This window comes from Salmo salar, chromosome 20 (assembly GCF_965601325.2).
Source record: "Salmo salar chromosome 20, fSalSal1, whole genome shotgun sequence".
Lineage (NCBI taxonomy): Eukaryota > Metazoa > Chordata > Actinopteri > Salmoniformes > Salmonidae > Salmo > Salmo salar.
In genome coordinates, this window is record NC_138310.1 from 29570001 (window position 1) to 29591680 (window position 21680).

The following is a 21680-nucleotide window of genomic DNA, read 5'->3' on the forward strand; positions in this document are numbered from 1 at the left end:
GGGGAAACTTTAGACTATGTTCCAGTAAGTAGAAGAGTTACCGGGGAAACTTTACACTAGGTTCCAGTAAGTAGAAGAGTTACTGGGGAAACTTTAACCAGGTTCCAGTTAGTAGGAGAGTTACTGGGGAAACTTTACACTAGGTTCCAGTTAGTAGGAGAGTTACTGGGGAAACTTTACACTAGGTTCCAGTAAGTAGAAGAGTTACTGGGGAAACTTTACACTAGGTTCCAGTAAGTAGGAGAGTTACTGGGGAAACTTTACACTAGGTTCCAGTTAGTAGGAGAGTTACTGGGGAAACTTTACACTAGGTTCCAGTAAGTAGAAGAGTTACTGGGGAAACTTTACACTAGGTTCCAGTAAGTAGGAGAGTTACTGGGAAAACTTTACACTAGGTTCCAGTAAGTAGAAGAGTTACTGGGGAAACTTTACACTAGGTTCCAGTAAGTAGGAGAGTTACTGGGGAAACTTTACACTAGGTTCCAGTTAGTAGGAGAGTTACTGGGGAAACGTTACACTAGGTTCCAGTTAGTAGGAGAGTTACTGGGGAAACTTTACACTAGGTTCCAGTTAGTAGGAGAGTTACTGGGGAAACGTTACACTAGGTTCCAGTTAGTAGGAGAGTTACTGGGGAAACTTTAACCAGGTTCCAGTTAGTAGGAGAGTTACTGGGGAAACGTTACACTAGGTTCCAGTTAGTAGGAGAGTTACTGGGGAAACTTTACACTAGGTTCCAGTAAGTAGAAGAGTTACTGGGGAAACTTTACACTAGGTTACAGTAAGTAGGAGAGTTACTGGGGAAACTTTACACTAGGTTCCAGTTAGTAGGAGAGTTACTGGGGAAACTTTACACTAGGTTCCAGTAAGTAGAAGAGTTACTGGGGAAACTTTACACTAGGTTCCAGTAAGTAGGAGAGTTACTGGGGAAACTTTACACTAGGTTCCAGTAAGTAGAAGAGTTACTGGGGAAACTTTACACTAGGTTCCAGTTAGTAGGAGAGTTACTGGGGAAACTTTACACTAGGTTCCAGTTAGTAGGAGAGTTACTGGGGAAACGTTACACTAGGTTCCAGTTAGTAGGAGAGTTACTGGGGAAACTTTAACCAGGTTCCAGTTAGTAGGAGAGTTACTGGGGAAACGTTACACTAGGTTCCAGTTAGTAGGAGAGTTACTGGGGAAACTTTACACTAGGTTCCAGTTAGTAGGAGAGTTACTGGGGAAACGTTACACTAGGTTCCAGTTAGTAGGAGAGTTACTGGGGAAACTTTAACCAGGTTCCAGTTAGTAGGAGAGTTACTGGGGAAACGTTACACTAGGTTCCAGTTAGTAGGAGAGTTACTGGGGAAACTTTAACCAGGTTCCAGTAAGTAGCAAAGTTACTGGGGAAACTTGAACTAGCTTGTGTCTCTGTAGTTATTTAATTCATTTAATTTCAGCATAACACTGAGAGTGTGATGTTTGTTTTCCTGTAGCTATGACAACCATAAGATAGATAAGCTGCTGGATGGCAGCTGGTCCGTGTTCTGGATCAAGATGGCATCGTGCTGGGTCTGTCTCATCCTCTACATCTGGACCCTGGTCGCGCCCATGGTCTGCCCCAAACGCTTCGAGGCCTAACACACACACACACACACTCACTGAAACACAGCCCAACACTACCTTCAGCTTTCTACACGGGGTTTTTGTTGTTTTTAGTGTTTTTTTATTTCCTTTTTTCACATACATTTTCCTACTTTACATGGTTAAGCTATTGTTTCCTTGAAGGCAGTTGCTCTCTTTTTATTTTTTTACTACCTTTGATACATGGAGTTTTCTGTTACATGCAGGGTTAAAATCATAAACGGACTCTTCAGGGTGCCTAAAACAATGGGCTGGACCAATGTACATACAGTAATTTATGTGGGACCACATGATCATAGTGGTGCCCTGATTCTGTTATGGGATGCCCAGCACCCTTGAGCACCACTGTCAATTAAACCCTTTTACATGTTTGCTTACATTTGTGATTTTTATGTGTGCGAAGCATCTCTGTTTTCCTATGATGGACCCAGACCTCCATATTTTTATGTTATTCCCATAAAGAGAAGTTCCATTTCTCAGGCTCACATATAAGCTGGAAGTGTCTTGCTTGCTTGTTATTGCGCCCTTTTGTAGAAGACGTTTTCTATGCAATGAATCAAAATGTTTTGATTTGATTTGCCTGTCTTCACATGGTCATGTGAATCATTTTAATTAGGAGTAGATATGATGGATTGTGTCCGCACTCCTTTTGAGACAACATTTGTACACAACACTTTTTTGTAGTGTTGTGTTTTCCAAATAAGCCTGTGTGACTAGCAGAGTGCTACCTGGCTGGTAGAGGACTGCCCTGGGACCAGAGTCACTACTAATGAAGGGAGGGAGGCGGAGCAGCAATCATGGAGGGAAGATCAACAGTTTGATTTCAAACATTTGCCAAAGGTAGATCTCAGAAACAAAGAATTGACACACTAAAGTTCTTCACAAGAGTAACCTCTAGAACTGCCACAAATCTCTGATCCTTGGTGTGCTCTCTGATGAAGGGTCACTTTCAGAGACTTTTTCAGGACTGTGAAAACAGAAGGGGATAGGGTTCAAAATGGACCGGGACCTTAGTGTGTAGTGTAGGTTACTTAACACTGGTTGTTGATGTTACTGACTGAACAAACCCAGATCAAGACTTGACTGACAGGGAGCAAAAAACCTTTCTCCAGAAATCCAAATGATTCTGTTGTCATACTTACAACCCTACAGTATATAACCCTTTTGATACTAATATATATATATATGTACACTTTGGTTTAATATAATGATATCTGTTGAAGAAAAACAACTGGAACATTTTTCTATTTAAGATTGAGTCTTTCTCCTTCAATTTAAGATTACTGAATAGAATAATCACATAACCCTATGAGGCAGCAGTTTGATGAGTTTGTTCATGCATATTTATGCCATAATAAAGTACCCACTGTGACTTTAGTTTCTTCACCTCAGCCATTGTCCTGAGGGGGTTAAACCCATCTGGAAAGGTCGGATGTGCACAATAGGGTTGGGATCCATCCATTATCCATTCAGTATTGTCATGGAGTGAATCGGAATTTCAATTCAACAATAAAAAGTTGCCATAGATTTTCAGTTTAAAAAATCGATTTCAGAAATATAATTTCACTTGAATTGACTGGAACGCCTGGTGTAAAAGGTGTTTCCTAATCAGTTCCTGTACATGTTTGATATTAGCAGATTGTGTCCACGTGTCATTTCAGACAAGTTGTTGTTTGTCCACAGAGCCAGATAGAGGTGACATGGTGTTCTTCAGCTCAGCTCTACACCATCAGCTCAAGCTCATGTTAAACCGTTAGGATCAAAATAGTCTGATTAGGCTCTATGCTGCCATACCTGATATGTTGATGTCCCTTTCTGTTCTCCATTGTTAAGAGGACCACTAGGTGTGTACACAGGAGTGTGAGTGGAATGTGAGTGTGTTTGTTTCATTTATTTGAACAGGAGCACTTGCGTTAGTGAGTTTTGGTCTGTGCAGAACATTTTGTGTGTATGTGTGTGCGTGCATGTGTCTCCAAACACACTCTGCTCACACTAAGGGCTCTATTCAATCCATATGGCAGACGTTCAGCATTACAGCGTGATTGACATTTAAAGGCAATGTTCCCCCGTTAGCGGAGACTGCATTCACGGTAAACACTGCAGATGTCTTGTCGGCTCCATCGGAAATGACCTTTACATTCCTATCACCCAATCTGCAACTCTTCAGCGATACAGGCTGAATAGAGCCCTAATTCTCTGTACACAGTTAGAGTTTGTCCTAAACAACAAATAAAACATGAACAGCCTGTGATTTCGTTGTGTCTGTGTGTTTGTGTAAAGCTGATCACTTATAGCCTCAGCTTGAAATACGGTGCCTTGGGGAAGAAATCACACTGCAATCTACTTAACAACTAGCAATCTATTCAGTTACACACCAAACAAAAGACCCAGAGACGGTATTTTAACAAATGCTCAGAATGTTTATTAATAGATTAACTAAAAGACAAGGGGAATAGATTGTTGATTTGACTGGCCTTACATTAAAAGACACCTGGACAACCAATGTCCAGGTGTCTTTTAATGTACGGCCAGTCAAAACAACAATCTATTCCCCTTGTCTCTATCTGTTACCTCCATAGTAGAGGAGACACTAACTAAAGTTTTAACCCCTAGATACACCAACCCTTTCCCCAGATAACACACATACAGGTTTACAACAACACTACAATCATCAATCTTCTAGTTGAACCTATTATAATAGTACAGTATGTACAGACTGCAGAGCACGTCAACACAGCAATAACAAGTAATGTCCGGAAGTCTGTTGCCCTGATGAGTAGACCTCAGTCCTCATCCCAGGCACAAGTCTAGCAGTAATAATAATGCTTTTATATTTGCTTGTGTTAATCCTCCCCTTCACTCCTCTAATAATGCCCACTGAAATGCACTATGCTGCTTAGTCTCTTCTCTCATCTCATCTCCTCTTTTTCCCTTTTCCTCTCTCCATCTCTTTCTCTCCACTCTTCTCTGTCCCATTCTCCCCTTTTTTTCCTCTCAACCACCCCTCTCCCCATCTTTCTCCTCCCCTCCCTCTCTCCCGTCCCGGGTGGGTTTATTCAGTGTTCTGTGCACTGTTCTCCTGGTAGTCTTCAGGTATGGTGTCTGTAGAGGGACAAACACAACAGAGAGGTGTTGACTTAAACACACTGTAGCAGTGACAATCTTGGACAGCTTATGTCCTATCGGCGTGCTGTGACCAGGGCTATTCTCTGTATCTGTCTGCTGGTTGGCTGAGTAAACTGTCACTCACTATTGCAGCGGTACTTGAGGTTGAACCAGATTATGTTTTCTTGGGAGAAAAAGAAGACGCCCAATCTCCCTCCTCCCAAACTGGTGTCTATCTTCACACTGGAGTATGCTACCAGGTTAGGACCCTCTTAGAAACGCGACCTGAACACAACACACACAGGGTTCAGAATGTGTGTGTGTGTGCGCGTGGTTGTTTGTTGGGTGGGTGGTTGTGTGTGTCTCACCTGGTGTATCCAACCTGTGGTCTGTGCTGTAGGTACCAGCGGTAGGATACCTTGTCCTTCCACAGCAGGTGTACCTGGTCGTTGGTGTCTCCTGTATGCCACAGGGAGTTCCTGAGATACTCCCCTGGAACCGTCTTAGACTTCACTGCCTGGAGGAGGGAGAGGGAGAGAAAAAGGAGAAGGTGCGAAAGGAAGTCCTGAAAAAGGATAGAGCAGGGTTGGGTTTGTTTTAAGCATTCTGTGATAGATGACTTTTGTAAAAACATGGAACACACACACACACACACACACACCTTGAGCCTTGCCAGGCTCAGCCACAGCTCTGAGGGGTACAGCCTGCCAGTAGGTCTGTTCAGTCTGTTTCCACATGACCACGTAGAAAGAGGAGGAGTCCTGGTAGCCGAAGATCAAACCTGTGTAGTAATCATCAGTCACCGTGTTCACGTGGAAAGTCCCCTCAAAGTCCACCCCACTGAAAGCTGTGTAGTAATCATTAGTCACCGTGTTCACATGGAAAGTCCCCTCAAAGTCCACCCCACTGAAAGCTGTGTAGCCTACTGTACACACACACACAGGCTTATTACATATACACACTGAACGATGTGGGGCCTCCACACACACACACACAACGTAAGTGGCGCAGAGAGGGTGGCCTGTCAAATGGAGAATGAGAGTTGTCTTACCTACAGCAAGGCCAGGGTCAGAGTTCATAGTCTGAACTATCTCCATACCCTGGGGAGAAAGTGAGAGAGAGAGAGTTATGATACTGCAGATGACATTGTACAGAATACTCCATTACCTATACATCATTGGTCAAACTGAATCAAAGAACTCAATCAAGGATCAAACTCGTTTACTTGTATTGTTGCATACTCTCTGACTCTAGCACTGTCAGTGTTCCTCGGTGTCTGCTAGATGACTGAAATGTCAGAATGTAAAAGATGATGAGGTCACCTGGTTGAGGACCACCCAGTTGGGGTCAATCTGGGAGTCGCCCTCAGGGTCCAGTACTGCTGTCTGATAGGCTCTGAAGTTGGTCAGGGTGACCTCAGCATTCTCTGGACAGTTGTCGATCCTGAGACGGTAGTAGTGGAGTATCCTCAGGAGAGTTGTCTAAACACCTTATCCTGGTCCAAGTCTCCTGCACATGCGTCACCCATGTCGACATCTGGAACAGACAGACAGACAGACAGGCAGGGCAGGGCAGGCAGGCAGACAGGGTCACACTGAGATTAGCCAGTGGGTTCTAGGTATGTCACACCCACAGAGTGAGGAACTACTTGAGAGAGCCCACCCACAGAGTGAGGAACTACTTGAGAGAGCCCACCCACAGAGTGAGGAACTACTTGAGAGAGCCCACCCACAGAGTGAGGAACTACTTGAGAGAGCCCACCCACAGTGAGGAACTACTTGAGAGAGCCCACCCACAGAGTGAGGAACTACTTGAGAGAGCCCACCCACAGAGTGAGGAACTACTTGAGAGAGCCCACCCACAGTGTGAGGAACTACTTGAGAGAGCCCACCCACAGAGTGAGGAACTACTTGAGAGAGCCCACCCACAGAGTGAGGAACTACTTGAGAGAGCCCACCCACAGAGTGAGGAACTACTTGAGAGAGCCCACCCACAGTGAGGAACTACTTGAGAGAGCCCACCCACAGAGTGAGGAACTACTTGAGAGAGCCCACCCACAGAGTGAGGAACTACTTGAGAGAGCCCACCCACAGAGTGAGGAACTATTTGAGAGAGCCCACCCACAGTAGGGAATGAAACTAGTGGAGTGACTGACTGTCCTCATCTGTCTGGTTGGTGTCGCACGTGTCTCCTACAAGAACCTCATCAACATCTGACTGTGGGAGAAGAAATAAGAGGGATATTATTCAATATCCTCATGAGGCATGCTACCCTGCTGCTGGCTACATTAGAATTTCAGTCTGAGTAGAGTTTCAGGCTGAGTTTGGGGTTAGGGTGGTGCTATGGTTATGGTTGAAGTTGTTGGTTCTGTAGTGGTTTTGTTGTGGTTGTGTTTCGGTTGAAATGGAGTTATGATTCTATAGGGGTTTTGTTGTGGTTGTGATGTGCTATAGTTGTGTTGTGGTTGTTTTACGGTTACCTGGTTGGGGTTGATCATGTCAGGACAGAAGTCACAGGGGTCTCCCACCCCGTCGTTGTCTCAGTCCCTCTGGTCTGGGTTGGGCACACGCTGGCAGTTATGCAGAATGTTCTTCACGCCTGACCACAAAAACACATACACAGGTAAAATTGTTTGTTTCTTCGGGCCCCAGATGGTAGGGTTTGTTTAAGGCAGAGGTGAATAGTTTCCACTGGCTCTCAGCTGCTGGCAGGGATTATAATGGAATAGAAAAATGTTTTCAGAGGAGACAGACATGACCAAGCACTTAGCGATCCAGGGTTAGAGTGGAAGACATAACCAAACGATCAAGATGTTGGAGGCCTGCCCCAGTGCACAGACAGAAAACATCAAACTGAAACTGGATATGCGCACACACACACACACACACACACACACACACACCACACATACACATACACACTCAACTGGGACACACTTTCACTATATCTGCCAATGGAACACCGTTTTTTTAAAGGGTTATCTAGTAGCTGAAGAGCACATCATTCAGAATCAGAGCTTTTTATAAAACAACAGTTAGGATTCCAAATGGGTTATTTATGGTGAGAAATGGGAACTCATTTTAAAGCAAGGTTTTTACTAGTGTTTTGAACTTGACGAGGCTGAACCCTACCCCAGCTCCTGTTATCCCTGTAAAGATGAACTAACAGGTAGAAGACCTGGATGGAAGACAGACTGAAACAGACTGAGAGGATGTGAATGGATTCTAGATATGGCTCTGCTCTGTTGAAGCAATGATAAAGTCTGTAAGGGCCAGAGACAGGAGACATGCGGTTTTAAACCAGACAGCTAGACTGACCTCAGACTGTGGTTTGGGAAAATAGATCTTAACGTCATGGATAAATACATCTTAGTGAGAACAAGTACTTCTACAGTCACTTAAAATAAATCACTAGCTGTGGTACAACTCTCTACCCACTGGGCACACACTGGTTGAATCAACATACCTTTTGAGACCCCACCTGGGGGCCACAATTACCGATTATATGTCAGATTCCCGATGATGTCACTCACTTCCAGGGGTGTAATCATTACCCTAAACATTACATTACATTTACATTTAAGTCATTTAGCAGACGCTCTTATCCAGAGCGACTTACAAATTGGTGCATTCACCTTATGATATCCAGTGGAACAACCACTTTACAATAGTGCATCTAAATCTTTTAAGGGGGGGGGTTAGAAGGATTACTTTATCCTATCCTAGGTATTCCTTAAAGAGGTGGGGTTTCAGGTGTCTCCGGAAGGTTGTGATTGACTCCGCTGTCCTGGCGTCGTGAGGGAGCTTGTTCCACCATTGGGGTGCCAGAGCAGCGAACAGTTTTGACTGGGCTGAGCGGGAACTGTGCTTCCTCAGAGGTAGGGAGGCGAGCAGGCCAGAGGTGGATGAACGCAGTGCCCTTGTTTGGGTGTAGGGCCTGATCAGAGCCTGAAGGTATGGAGGTGCCGTTCCCCTCACAGCTCCGTAGGCAAGCACCATGGTCTTGTAGCGGATGCGAGCTTCAACTGGAAGCCAGTGGAGAGAGCGGAGGAGCGGGGTGACGTGAGAGAACTTGGGAAGGTTGAACACCAGACGGGCTGCGGCGTTCTGGATGAGTTGTAGGGGTTTAATGGCACAGGCAGGGAGCCCAGCCAACAGCGAGTTGCAGTAATCTAGACGGGAGATGACAAGTCCCTGGATTAGGACCTGCGCCGCTTCCTGTGTGAGGCAGGGTCGTAGTCTGCGAATGTTGTAGAGCATGAACCTACAGGATCGGGTCACCGCCTTGATGTTAGTGGAGAACGACAGGGTGTTGTCCAGGATCACGCCAAGGTTCTTAGCACTCTGGGAGGAGGACACAAGGGAGTTGTCAACCGTGATGGCGAGATCATGGAACGGGCAGTCCTTCCCCGGGAGGAAGAGCAGCTCCGTCTTGCCGAGGTTCAGCTTGAGGTGGTGATCCGTCATCCACACTGATATGTCTGACAGACATGCAGAGATGCGATTCACCGCCTGGTTAAACATTTGCTAAACGTTCCTATTGTTTCTATTGGACAGGTTCAGCAAACAGGGAATGACCTACCTGAATCTGTCCAATAGAAATGCTAATTTACGTTGCAAAACAGAATTTTTGCAACTGTTTGGAGCAATGATTACACCCCAAATCACAGCAAACAAACTTGGCGGCTTCCATGGAGCTGAGATGCTGGGGAGGTGATTGGGGTTTGCCTTCAGTCCACACAGAGTCCCTCATAGTGCTGGTAAATGCATTCAGGAAAAACTAAATGATGATATGTTCTTTGTGTCGCCAGTGTTCTGTTGCATGGCTGGCTACATTTTCCATTGTTTTATCTGACAATCTTTACCAATTATGAGCAAGGGACACTTTCGTCATGTGTTCCACTCATGGTTGTTTTTATGTAGGCTTTATGGTAGTGTTGTTCAGTAAAGTTTTCAATAGTCTCATGTCTTGTATTTCCTCTGAAAAGCTAACTTCTCTGCTCTCTCTCAAGCTTATGCAAATTTCTCTGGAGCCAAACCTAGATTTACACCCATAGACTGGACGTGGAGGACATGGACAAAAGAAACAGAATTTTGTTGTACTAACACTAGTAATTACATGATCATTATTATGTAATTTAACCTGGTAAAAAAGGTAAATACTAGCTAGTAAGGGATAGAGTACTTTAGGGCTGGATGACTGGATGACTATCTGATGGAAGAGTATCAGTTTTACTGCCTAATGTACATAGACATATATACCACATGCTGCACTTATGAACGGTGAAGTAACACAATATGACACACTTCAAACTCAGTTTCCCCTATGTCCAACACTACAGGCGCGGTTCCAGAGTTGGTCTGCCAGGGATCCACAGTAACAGAACCTGCTCAGATTCTCAACTTCCTGAGAAAACAGGTAATGTCTCCTTTCCTGCCTTCACAGTAAATTAAGTTTTGAAGAACTATAATTATGCAGAGCTAACAACAAGGCCTGTGTGTTGTCTACCAGAGGTTTAATACAGACTAGGAGTTGTTGACGAGGCAGGGAGCAGGCACCATGGCTTACATTGCTCTGCTGGAGGAGAAACTACGACCAGCTCTGGTAAGAACAACCAGTGTGTCTGTAGTTGTAGTGTGCACAGCTTGTTGTGGATGTGTCTGTTGTTTTGCATTTAGACACATTCTGAAAGTGCAGCAGATGGTTTTTGTTTGTGTACTAAGAGTGTTATGTGCCCTGTATTATGTACTATTTTCTAAGTGTGTGTGTGTGTGTGTGTGTGTGTTGTCCTGTAGTTACACACGTTCTGGGTGGACGCTGAGAACTATGCTAACCTGACGCGGCCGTGGTTCGCCTCCCGCTCTCCCTTCCGCCACAACTTCCTGGTCCCTTGTCGCCATGCCAACATGGCCCTGTCCCGTATTTTGCTGACCAAGGGAGATTCCCCTCTACACACCATCACTGAGGTGGAGGGAAAGGTAGGAGAGTCTCCTCTACACACCATCACTGAGGTGGAGGGAAAGGTAGGAGAGTCTCCTCTACACACCATCACTGAGGTGGAGGGAAAGGTAGGAGAGTCTCCTCTACACACCATCACTGAGGTGGAGGGAAAGGTAGGAGAGTCTCCTCTACACACCATCACTGAGGTGGAGGGAAAGGTAGGCCAGGGAGACACACAGTGGGGACTACTTGATACCAAATGATATCTCACCCCTACATTCTAAGTAAATTCTCCTCTCTCCATCCCCCCTCTCGTCAGATTTACAGTGAAGCGAAGGAGTGTCTGAATCTTCTCTCCCACAGATTGGGGACGGACTACTACTTCTTTGGGAACACGTGAGTTCTGGACTACCGTAGTGGGCTGGGTTGGGTATGATTCTATTATGTGTGGCGTATTAATGTATGTGTCTTTCTCTCTGTTCCAGGCCGTCCAGCCTGGATGAGTTTGTGTTTGGCTCTGTAGCTCCCCTCCACAAGGCAAGTCTACCCAGCAGCCCTCTGCAGAGCCACTTCAGACAGCTGGACAACCTCCAACACTTCTGTGACCACATACTCGATGCTCACTTCAGCAGTCATCCCGGTGAAACCAGCATTCTATACCGTGTGTGATTGTCAGCTTGGGCTGTTTATATATTGTTGAATGCTTCAGGTCCAGGAGTTTGGGTTACAAAGAGCCTGTTGTGTTTTTAATAGAACATGGCGGTGAAAATCTGGTGAACTTCAGTTCCTGCAAAGCCTTTTATAAACACAGGATGTGTTACTTTTGGCAGGTTGTCATTTGCAGCAGGAGCAATACCTGTACATGTACAGTGCATTCGGGAAAGTATTCAGACCTCTTGAATTTTTCCACATTTTGTTATGTTACAGCCTTATTCTGAAATATATATTTTTTTTACCCTTTTTTCTCCCCAAATTTGTGGCATCCAATTGGTAGTTACAGTCTTGTCCCATCACTGCAACTCCTGTACGGACTCGGGAGAGGCAAAGGTCGAGAGCTGTGTGTCCCCCGAAACACAACCCAGCCAAGCCACACTGTTTCTTGACACAATGCCCGCTTAACCTGGAAGCCAGCCGCACCAATGTGTCAGAGGAAAACACTGTACACCTGTCGACCATGTCAGCGTGCATTGCGCCCGGACCGCCACAGGAGTCACTATTGTGCGATGGGACAAGAAGATCCCTGCCGGCCAAACCCTCCCCTAACCTGGATGACGCTGGGCCATGGATCTCCCGGTCGTGGCCGGCTGTGACAGAGCCTGGATTCGAACCAGGATCTCTAGTGGCACAGCTAGCACTGCGATGCAGTGCTTTAGACCACTATACCACTCAGGAGGCCACAATTGGATTATATTTTAATGGTCTGTACAATGCTTGTCTGACCAATCAGAATGAATGCTCCATGGGGGTGCTAGTGCGCATGCGAATGGAGTAGAAGCGTTCATACGCTTATTTGTTGTATCTTTAATTGTTACCATTTTAGTTCCAAATTTGCAACAAAAAAAATATATACACGTTATTTAGTATATAACCCAGGCATTGACTAACAGCGAAAAAGTGAAATATGGCGATGAAAACAAACAGCTAACGCAAAGTCTACAAAAGCCCAGGCCCAACAAGCAGCAGCTTGCGCCATTTTGAGTACTGAAGACGACAACTCTTCAGACACCCAGCAACAAGATTCTGCCATGGCAATGTGTCAACAAATGAAAGAGGCTGTAATAAAAACTATCACCGATCGTTTTGACAGGCTCGAAACAAAGTTTGAGTCTCTAAAGACAGCACAGGCCAAACTGAAGAGCCGCATGGACACAGCCGATGAGCCCCTATCTGACCATGACACCTGGATCGGAGGCCTGGAAACCACCTGCCCAACTTAAAAAAAATAACGAGGAGCCAAGGTTCTCGACTTAGAAGGCAGAAGTCGCAGGCTGAACATCAAACTTGTGGGGAGTTTGGAGGACGAAGAACAAGGTAAACCTTCAGAGTTCGTGTCCAAGCTCATTCCCAAGCTGCTGGGCGATGACAACTTCCCAAAGCCCCTCATCATTGATCGTGCACACCACTCTCTACAGGCAAAGCCCTCACCAGGTTCCAGGCCGCGCACCATAATCGCAAGGGTACATCACTTTCAGGAAAAGGAGCTCATTCTATGACTTGGACGACAGCGATCTATGGAATACAAAGGCCAAAAGGTTCTCATCTTCCCCGACTACACCATGGTGATGCATTCCGAGATGTGATGCAGACCATGAGAGAGGAGGTGGTGAAATACATCCTGCGTTTTCCAGCAAAGCTGCGTGATCATCACAACGGCATGACAAAAGTCTTCACCAAACCCGAAGAGGCTGCAACCTACTTATCAAAACTACAGCAAACCCTCTGAAAGGGTGAAATCACTCACCATACATTTCTGGGATATTGACTGCACAAACAGTGGATTCTATGTTTATTCATAAGCGGTAATGTACACTGCTCAAAAAAATAAAGGGAACACTTAAACAACACAGTGTAACTCCAAGTCAATCACACTTCTGTGAAATCAAACTGTCCACTTAGGAAGCAACACTGATTGACAATAAATTTCACATGCTGTTGTGCAAATGGAATAGACAACAGGTGGAAATTATAGGCAATTAGCAAGACACCCCCAATAAAGGAGTGGTTCTGCAGGTGGGGACCACAGACCACTTCTCTTCCTATGCTTCCTGGCTGATGTTTTGGTCACTTTTGAATGCTGGCAGTGCTTTCACTCTAGTGGTAGCATGAGACGGAGTCTACAACCCACACAAGTGGCTCAGGTAGTGCAGCTCATCCAGGATGGCACATCAATGCGAGCTGTGGCAAGAAGGTTTGCTGTGTCTGTCAGCGTAGTGTCCAGAGCATGGAGGCGCTACCAGGAGACAGGCCAGTACACCAGGAGACGTGGAGGAGGCCGTAGGAGGGCAACAACCCAGCAGCAGGACCGCTACCTCCGTCTTTGTGCAAGGAGGAGCAGGAGAAGCACTGCCAGAGCCCTGCAAAATGACCTCCAGCAGGCCACAAATGTGCATGTGTCTGCTCAAACGGTCAGAAACAGACTCCATGAGGGTGGTATGAGGGCCCGACGTCCACAGGTGGGGGTTGTGCTTACAGCCCAACACCGTGCAGGGCGTTTGGCATTTGCCAGAGAACACCAAGATTGGCAAATTCGCCACTGGCGCCCTGTGCTCTTCACAGATGAAAGCAGGTTCACACTGAGCACGTGACAGACGTGACAGAGTCTGGAGACGCCGTGGAGAACGTTCTGCTGCCTGCAACATCCTCCAGCATGACCGGTTTGGCGGTGGGTCAGTCATGGTGTGGGGTGGCATTTCTTTGGGGGGCCGCACAGCCCTCCATGTGCTCGCCAGAGGTAGCCTGACTGCCATTAGGTACTGAGATGAGATCCTCAGACCCCTTGTGAGACCATATGCTGGTGCGGTTGGCCCTGGGTTCCTCCTAATGCAAGACAATGCTAGACCTCATGTGGCTGGAGTGTGTCAGCAGTTCCTGCAAGAGGAAGGCATTGATGCTATGGACTGGCCCGCCCGTTCCCCAGACCTGAATCCAATTGAGCACATCTGGGACATCATGTCTCACTCCATCCACCAACGCCACGTTGCACCACAGACTGTCCAGGAGTTGGCGGATGCTTTAGTCCAGGTCTGGGAGGAGATCCCTCAGGAGACCATCCGCCACCTCATCAGGAGCATGCCCAGGCATTGTAGGGAGGTCATACAGGCACGTGGAGGCCACACACACTACTGAGGCTCATTTTGACTTGTTTTAAGGACATTACATCAAAGTTGGATCAGCCTGTAGTGTGGTTTTCCACTTTAATTTTGAGTGTGACTCCAAATCCAGACCTCCATGGGTTGATAAATTGGATTTCCATTGATTATTTTTGTGTGATTTTGTTGTCAGCACATTCAACTATGTAAAGAAAAAAGTATTTATTAAGATTATTTCTTTCATTCAGATCTAGGATGTGTTGTTTAAGTGTTCCCTTTATTTTTTTGAGCAGTATATTAATTTGTTTTCCAACAACTGCGGAGAGGGCTGGTAAGACTGATCATGCCAGGGTGTCCTCATTTACGTGTGATGGGGAGAACAGTGCTTCATTTGAGGAAGCAGTGGGGAGGGCAGGGTTCTCTGGGGAAGCAGTGGGGAGGGCGGGCTTCTCTGGGGAAGCAGTGGGGAGGGCGGGCTTCTCTGGGGAAGCAGTGGCGAGGGCGGGCTTCTCTGGGGAGGCAGTGGGGAGGGCGGGGTTCTCTGGGGAAGCAGTGGGGAGGGCAGGCTTCTCTGGGGAAGCAGTGGGGAGGGCGGGCTTCTCTGGGGAAGCAGTGGGGAGGGCGGGGTTCTCTGGGGAAGCAGTGGGGAGGGTGGGCTTCTCTGGGGAAGCAGTGGGGAGGGCGGGGTTCTCTGGGGAAGCAGTGGGGAGGGCGGGCTTCTCTGGGGAAGGAGGGGGGTTCTCTGGGGTCTGTTACTGTGTTTGGTTTTTGTTTTCTGCTGCCAGAAAAGTTTTATTTTAATTTGTACATGCTTAAGATGTTTTATTTGAAATGATTTTGGATATAAATGTCAGGAAACGATCTCGGTGCACCCATCACCCATGAATGGTCATGGGTGCACCTCAGCCACGCTCAAGGTCCTAAACGATATCATAACTGCCATCGATAAGAGACATTACTGTGCAGCCGTCTTCATCGACATGGCCAAGGCTTTCGACTCTGTCAATCACCGCATTCTCATTGGCAGACTCAAAAACCTTAGTTTCTCAAATGACTGCCTCGCCTGGTTCACCAACTACTTCTCAGATAGAGTTCAGTGTGTCAAATCGGAGGGCCTGTTGTCCGGACCTCTGGCAGTCTCTATGTGGGTGCCACAGGGTTCAATTCTCGGGCCGACTCTCTTCTCTGTATACATCAATGATGTCGCTCTTGCTGCTGGTGATTCTCTGATCCACCTCTACGCAGACGACACCATTCTGTATTCTTCTGGCCTTTCTTTAGACACTGTGTTAACTAACCTCCAGATGAGCTTCAATGCCATACAACACTCCTTCCGTAGCCTCCAACTGCTCTTAAATGCAAGTAAAACTAATTGCATGCTCTTCAACCGATCGCTGCCCGCACCCGCCCCTCCGTCTAGCATCACTACTCTGGACGGTTCTGACTTAAAATATGTGGACAACTACAAATACCTAGGTGTCTGGTTAGACTGTAAACTCTCCTTCCAGACTCACATTAAGCATCTCCAATCCCAAATTAAATCTAGAATCTGCTTCCTATTTCGCAACAAAGCCTCCTTCACTTATACTGCCAAACATACCCTCGTAAAACTGACTATCCTACCGATCCTTGACTTCTGCGATGTCATTAACAAAATAGCCTCCAACACTCTGTAGTCTATCACAGTACCATCCGTTTTGTCACCAAAGCCCCATATACTACCCACCACTGCGATCTGTATGCTTTCGTTGGCTGGCCCTCGCTTCATATTCGGCGCCAAACCCACTGGCTCCAGGTCATCTATAAGTCTTTGCTAGGTAAAGCCCCGCCTTATCTCAGCTCACTGGTCACCATAGCAACACCCACCCGTAGAACACGCTCCAGCAGGTATATTTCACTGGTAATCCCCAAAGCCAACTCCTCCTTTGGCCGCCTTTCCTTCCAGTTCTCTGCTGCCAATGACTGGAACGAATTGCAAAAATGAAGCTGAAGCTGGAGACTTATATCTCCCTCACGAAGCTAAAGAATCAGTTGTCAGAGCGGCTTACCGGTCATTGCACCTGTACACAGCCCATCTGTAAATAGCCCACCCAACTACCTCATCCCCATATTGTTATTTATTTTTTGGCTCCTTTGCACATCATCTTCTGCACATCTATCACTCCAGTGTTAATGCTAAATTATAATTATTTCGCCACTATGGCCTATTTATTGCCTTACCTCCCTAATCTTACTACATTTGCACACACTGTATATAGATTTTTATATTGTGTTATTGACTGTACGTTTGTTTATCCCATGTGTAACTCTGTGTTGTTGTTTGTGTCGCACTGCTTTGCTTTTTCTTGGCCAGGTCGCAGTTGTAAATGAGAACTTGTTCTCAACTGGCCTACCTGGTTAAATAAAGGTGAAATAAAAAAATGTAAAATAAAAAATTGTCCTGCAAGAAATGCACATAAAAGCCATGATGCAGCGGCATCAGATCCAACTGGATTTCTCAAGTTTATCAACCACCCTTCTCCTCCAAAGCTAGAGGTGTCGCTATTCTCTTTTGTAAAAACATCCCTTTTAAACTCTCCTCCATGTCTACAGACCCACACGGTAGGTACATCATTATATCAGGGAACATTCATTATTTCCCTGTCACGCTATTGAACGTCTATGGCCCTAACATTGACGATTCACATTTCTTTCGTAATGTTTTTGATTTGCTCCCAGATCTTAGTACCACTAATCTAATAATTGGAGGCGATTTTAATTGTTACCTTGCTCCGTATCTTGACAGACTGTCTACACGTACTCGTTCAAATATCACCTCTGTTCAGGTTCTAAATAATCTAATCAAATCCAGGAATCTAGTGGACATCTGGAGACTGCAACATCCCACAGACAGACTACTCATTCTACTGTCATGTTCACAAGTGTTTTTCTAGAATCGACTACTTCCTAATAGATTCCAAACGGATACCCAATGTGCTTAATTCGAAACACCATAGCATCTTAGTAAGTGACCTCAGTCCAATTATGTTGTCCCTCAATCTCTCTTTACCAAAACAGAATTACAGTTGGCGTTTTAACCCCTCCTTGCTCACAGACCAAGCATTCATTGACTGCATGGCAGCCAAGTTAAATAAGTTCCTCAAGACTAATGACACAGGAGTGGTATCTGATTCTACACTATGATAAACTTTAAAGTGGTTATGAGAGGTCATATTATTTCAGTATGCCATAACAAAAAAGGGAATTGTAGGCGGTTGGAGGAGATAGAAAAAAAACTCCCAGCTTTGGAGGAGACATACAGAACTTCACTCTCTTAGGTTGACTACAACAATATTTTGAAATTAAAATATGAATACAATTCTATTCTTGGTTCACAGGTCAGTAACCTCCTACTAATAAAGCTGAGACAAAAACAATTTGAACTAGGGGACAAACCGGAAAGGTTGCTGGCCAGACAACTAAAGAGTGCACAGGCAAATAGAGCAATCCATAAAATCCGGTCTAAGGCGGGCACTTTGCTGACAGACCCTAAAATATAAACAACTGCTTCAAACAATTTTACTCAGTTATATTCTTCCAGATCCGATGCTTCTGGTTCTGATGTATCAGCCTTCTTTGATTCCATCAGCCTGCCAAAACTTGATGATAGCGCCAAAAAAAGAATTTAACTCAAATTTAACAACAGCGGAAATAATGGAGGCAATAAAAAGCTTTCCCACCTGGAAAGGCTGCAAGCCCGGATGGTTTGGGTTGGGAATTTTATAAAACCTTCAGTGAAGCTCTCCCTCCCCTCACTCAGGATGATCACTGATTCAACAGAAAATAATATTTTGCCGAAATCATTGTATGAAGCCAATATTTGCGTTCTGTTAAAAAAGGCAGAGAGGCATTCTTAGCCTGCAAATGATAGACCAATAGTATTGCTTAATTTTGATAAAATGATCACCAACGTTGCTAATAGGTTGAACAAACATGTAACAACCATTATTCACCCGGATCAGACAGGGTTTCTCCCAGGCAGGTTTTCTTTTTCTAATGTGCGCAGGCTGCTGAACATTCTTTATGCAAGGCGGCTGTTATATCGCTAGATGCTCAAAAAGCTTTTGACCAAATAGAATGGTCATATATGTTTGAAGCACTCACTAGATTTGGATTAGACGACTCATTTATCACCTGGGTCAAAATGCGCTATGCCTGCCGAACATCCTCTATTCTGACCAACAGCGACAAATCCAGTCCCTTTGAACTACATCAGGTTTGCCCACTCAGTCCTCTGCTCTTCGCTGTCGCCATTGAACCCCTGTCGATACAAATAAGGGATTATCCTAATATCCAAGGTCTTAAAGTAGGAAACATAGAAAGCCGCATTTCATTATATGTAGACGATGTATCATTATACCTCTCGGACCCAGTAGCCTCTGTCCCTAAACTACTAGACATAATCAATTAATTTGGCAAACTATCTGGCTATTCAATAAATTGGGGAAAAGGTGATCTCGTGTATCGCTGAAAATGTTACAAGTGAGCTAGAGAGGATAGCATTTAAAGTGGTGCATGACCACTTAATTTACCTGGGACTAAAAATATCTAGAAATCCAAAGCTCATCTTCAAGCTAAACTACAGTGAACTGGTTGCAAAGCTAAAACAAAACAGAGAGCTGGCTAAGATGGGGCGCATTGAAGCCATAATTTTTCTCGCCAGGTTCCTTTATCTTTTCTTGAATCTCCCAATTTTTCTAGATAATTTTTTAAGACTTTGGACTCGACAATCTTGTCATTTGTCTGGGGTTACAGAAACCACTGTATTCGCAAAGACCACTTGCAAAAGGCCAAGGAAAGCGGCGGTTTAGGCCTACCCATCTTTAAACATTATTACTGGGCTGCAAATGCCAGGACATTTACGTACTGGCAACTGGGTTTCCCTGATAAATTGGACACTGTTGCCCCCGTGTGGCTAAATATGGAACTCAAGTCTGTCACAAATTCATCTCTTCCAGCCTTGCTTTTCTCCAAAGCAGAGTTCCCAAACAAACTGATAGGCAACAACTTTGCTCTGAGAAATTCTTAACGTTTTTTAAACCAGATTAAGCATGTTTGTAAGGTGCCTGACACCTCTGTATACACCCCAATATGCTTTAATCATTATTTTGTTCCATCTTGGTCTGATAAGGTATTTGTTGAATGGCGGGAGAAGGGACTGGCCACAGTTGAAGACTTATACATAGATAAGCAATTAGCATCATTCATCCAATTAAAGAATACATTCAATCTCTCCCATTCACATTTTTTCCGTTACTTACAAGTCAGACACTATATCAAAGGGAAAATTCAAAATGCTGACACCCTCCCTGTACAACATTCGTTTTATGATTTGCTACAGCGTCCTCCCAATTCAAAACACCTCATCTCACAGTTGTCTCCTTTTTCTCCAACTACACAGAGGCCTCTACTAGTCATCTCAAGGAGAACTGGGGTAAAAAGTTAAATATTGAAATCTCATGTCTATGGGGAGAAGCCCTGTCTAGAATTCACTCCTGTTCCATCAATGCCAGATATCAATTGATACAATACAAAGTTGTGGGTAGACTTCATTACTCCAAAACCAAATGACATAGAATTTACCCCCAGGCCTCCCCACTGTGTGACAGGTGTAAAGCCTCAGAGGGTTCCTTAACTCATCTGTTTTGGCTCTGCCCCCTACTCAATAATTATTGGAGGAACATATTTGATCGCTCTCTTTGGCTGATCAGAGTCTGCTCTAAGATCGTCCTATGAGGAACAACAGGCTCTGATGTTTGGAATGGTGGCTGCAAAAAAAATGATCCTCACAGAATGGAAGTCCCCCCCTCCACCTTGCTTCAGGCACCATTAACTTGGAAAATATTAGTTTTTTAGAACCAACTCCTCCAGCAGATTTCTCAAGGTTTGGGGTCCCTTTCTGGACCATCTGGACAGAGACTGACTGTGAACACTGACTAGGAACACTTACTGTTGTTGCAACTGTCATTGTTGCTCTCTTCTTGCCCCATGTCTTGCCTAAGCAATGCTTCATTTCATAAGTCTGGCAGTGTTTTTATTTTGTTAAAAAAAATATTGTGTGCTTTTGTTTAGTACAAAATTGCAAAAGAAAATCCTTAAAAATAAAATATATTAAAAATAATCGATGCTCTATGACTGTTTTGATCACATGGACTGGAATATTTCCCAGGCGCCACTGGGGATTACCTAAATGAATACGCCGACAGTCACCGGATTCATTAAAAAATGCATTGAATATGTGATACCGATGGTGCTTTTGAAAACTTACCCGAATCATAAACTGTGGATTGATGGCAGCCTTGTCAGGAAACAGAAGAGGAGAGATCCTACTTATAAGCACTGCAAGGTGACTGGGGACAATTGCATGGTTAAACAATACAATTATAACCTATGCAGATCGATCAAGATGTCGAGACACAAGTATAGGGACAAAATAGAGAAGCAATTCAGCGGGTTGGACACGAGGCGTATGTGGCAAGGGCTTCTAACGATCACGGATTACAAAAATAAATTCAGTCACATTGCTGTTACCAACGCTATCCTGCCGGACGAGCTAAACACATTTTTCTCACACGTCGAGCATAATGACTCTTGAGTTGCCGAAGAGAGCCCCTGAGGACGAGGGCTACGTGCTGACATTCTCCACGGAGGACGTATGGAAGTCATTCAAGCGTGTTAACCCTCGCAAGGCTCCTGGCCTAGAAGGCATCCCTAGCCGCGCCGTCAGAGCATGTGCAGACCAGCTAGTTGTTGTGTTTTTGGACATTTATCCACACCTGCTTCACAATGTCCACTCTCATCCCCGTGCCCAAGAAAGGGAAAGTAACTGAGATGAATGACTACCGACCTATAGGACTCACTTCCGTCCTCATGAAGTGCTTCGAGAGGCTAGTCAAAGACCACATCACTTCGTCCCTCCCCGACACACTCAACCCTCTCCAATACGCCTACCGCTCTGTCAGATCCATGGACGACGCAATTGTCATTTCACTGCCCTCACCCACCGGGACAAAAGGAATGCATTTGTGAGGATGCTGTCAACTAACTTCAGCTCGGCCTTCAATACCATAGTGCCCTCTAAGCTCACCACAAATCAAATCAAATTTTATTTGTCACATACACATGGTTAGCAGATGTTAATGCGAGTGTAGCGACTCTTCAACCTCA

At 45.2% G+C, this 21680-nt stretch overlaps 1 protein-coding gene, 1 long non-coding RNA gene and 1 pseudogene across 2 annotated transcripts in view; 2 read left to right on the forward strand and 1 right to left on the reverse strand.

The window, feature by feature from the left end:
* Positions 1-1997, forward strand: part of LOC106580398 (serine incorporator 5) — a 42299-nt gene extending 40302 nt beyond the window's left edge. The window contains exon 12 of the mRNA XM_014161409.3: positions 1473-1997. Within this exon, the coding sequence (XP_014016884.1) occupies positions 1473-1617 (145 nt within the window). The 3' untranslated portion in view covers positions 1618-1997. The remainder of the gene's footprint in view (positions 1-1472) is intronic.
* A 2139-nt stretch (positions 1998-4136) lies between these two features.
* On the reverse strand, positions 4137-5760 carry LOC106580400 (uncharacterized). Its single transcript, XR_001322887.3, has 4 exons — positions 5387-5760; positions 5094-5290; positions 4871-5010; positions 4137-4722 (listed from the first exon to the last, which is right to left on the reverse strand). It is a non-coding gene; the product is annotated as an uncharacterized LOC106580400 (long non-coding RNA).
* A 4224-nt stretch (positions 5761-9984) lies between these two features.
* Positions 9985-11357, forward strand: LOC106580399 (metaxin-3-like; annotated as a pseudogene).
* The last annotated feature ends 10323 nt before the right edge of the window (positions 11358-21680 follow it).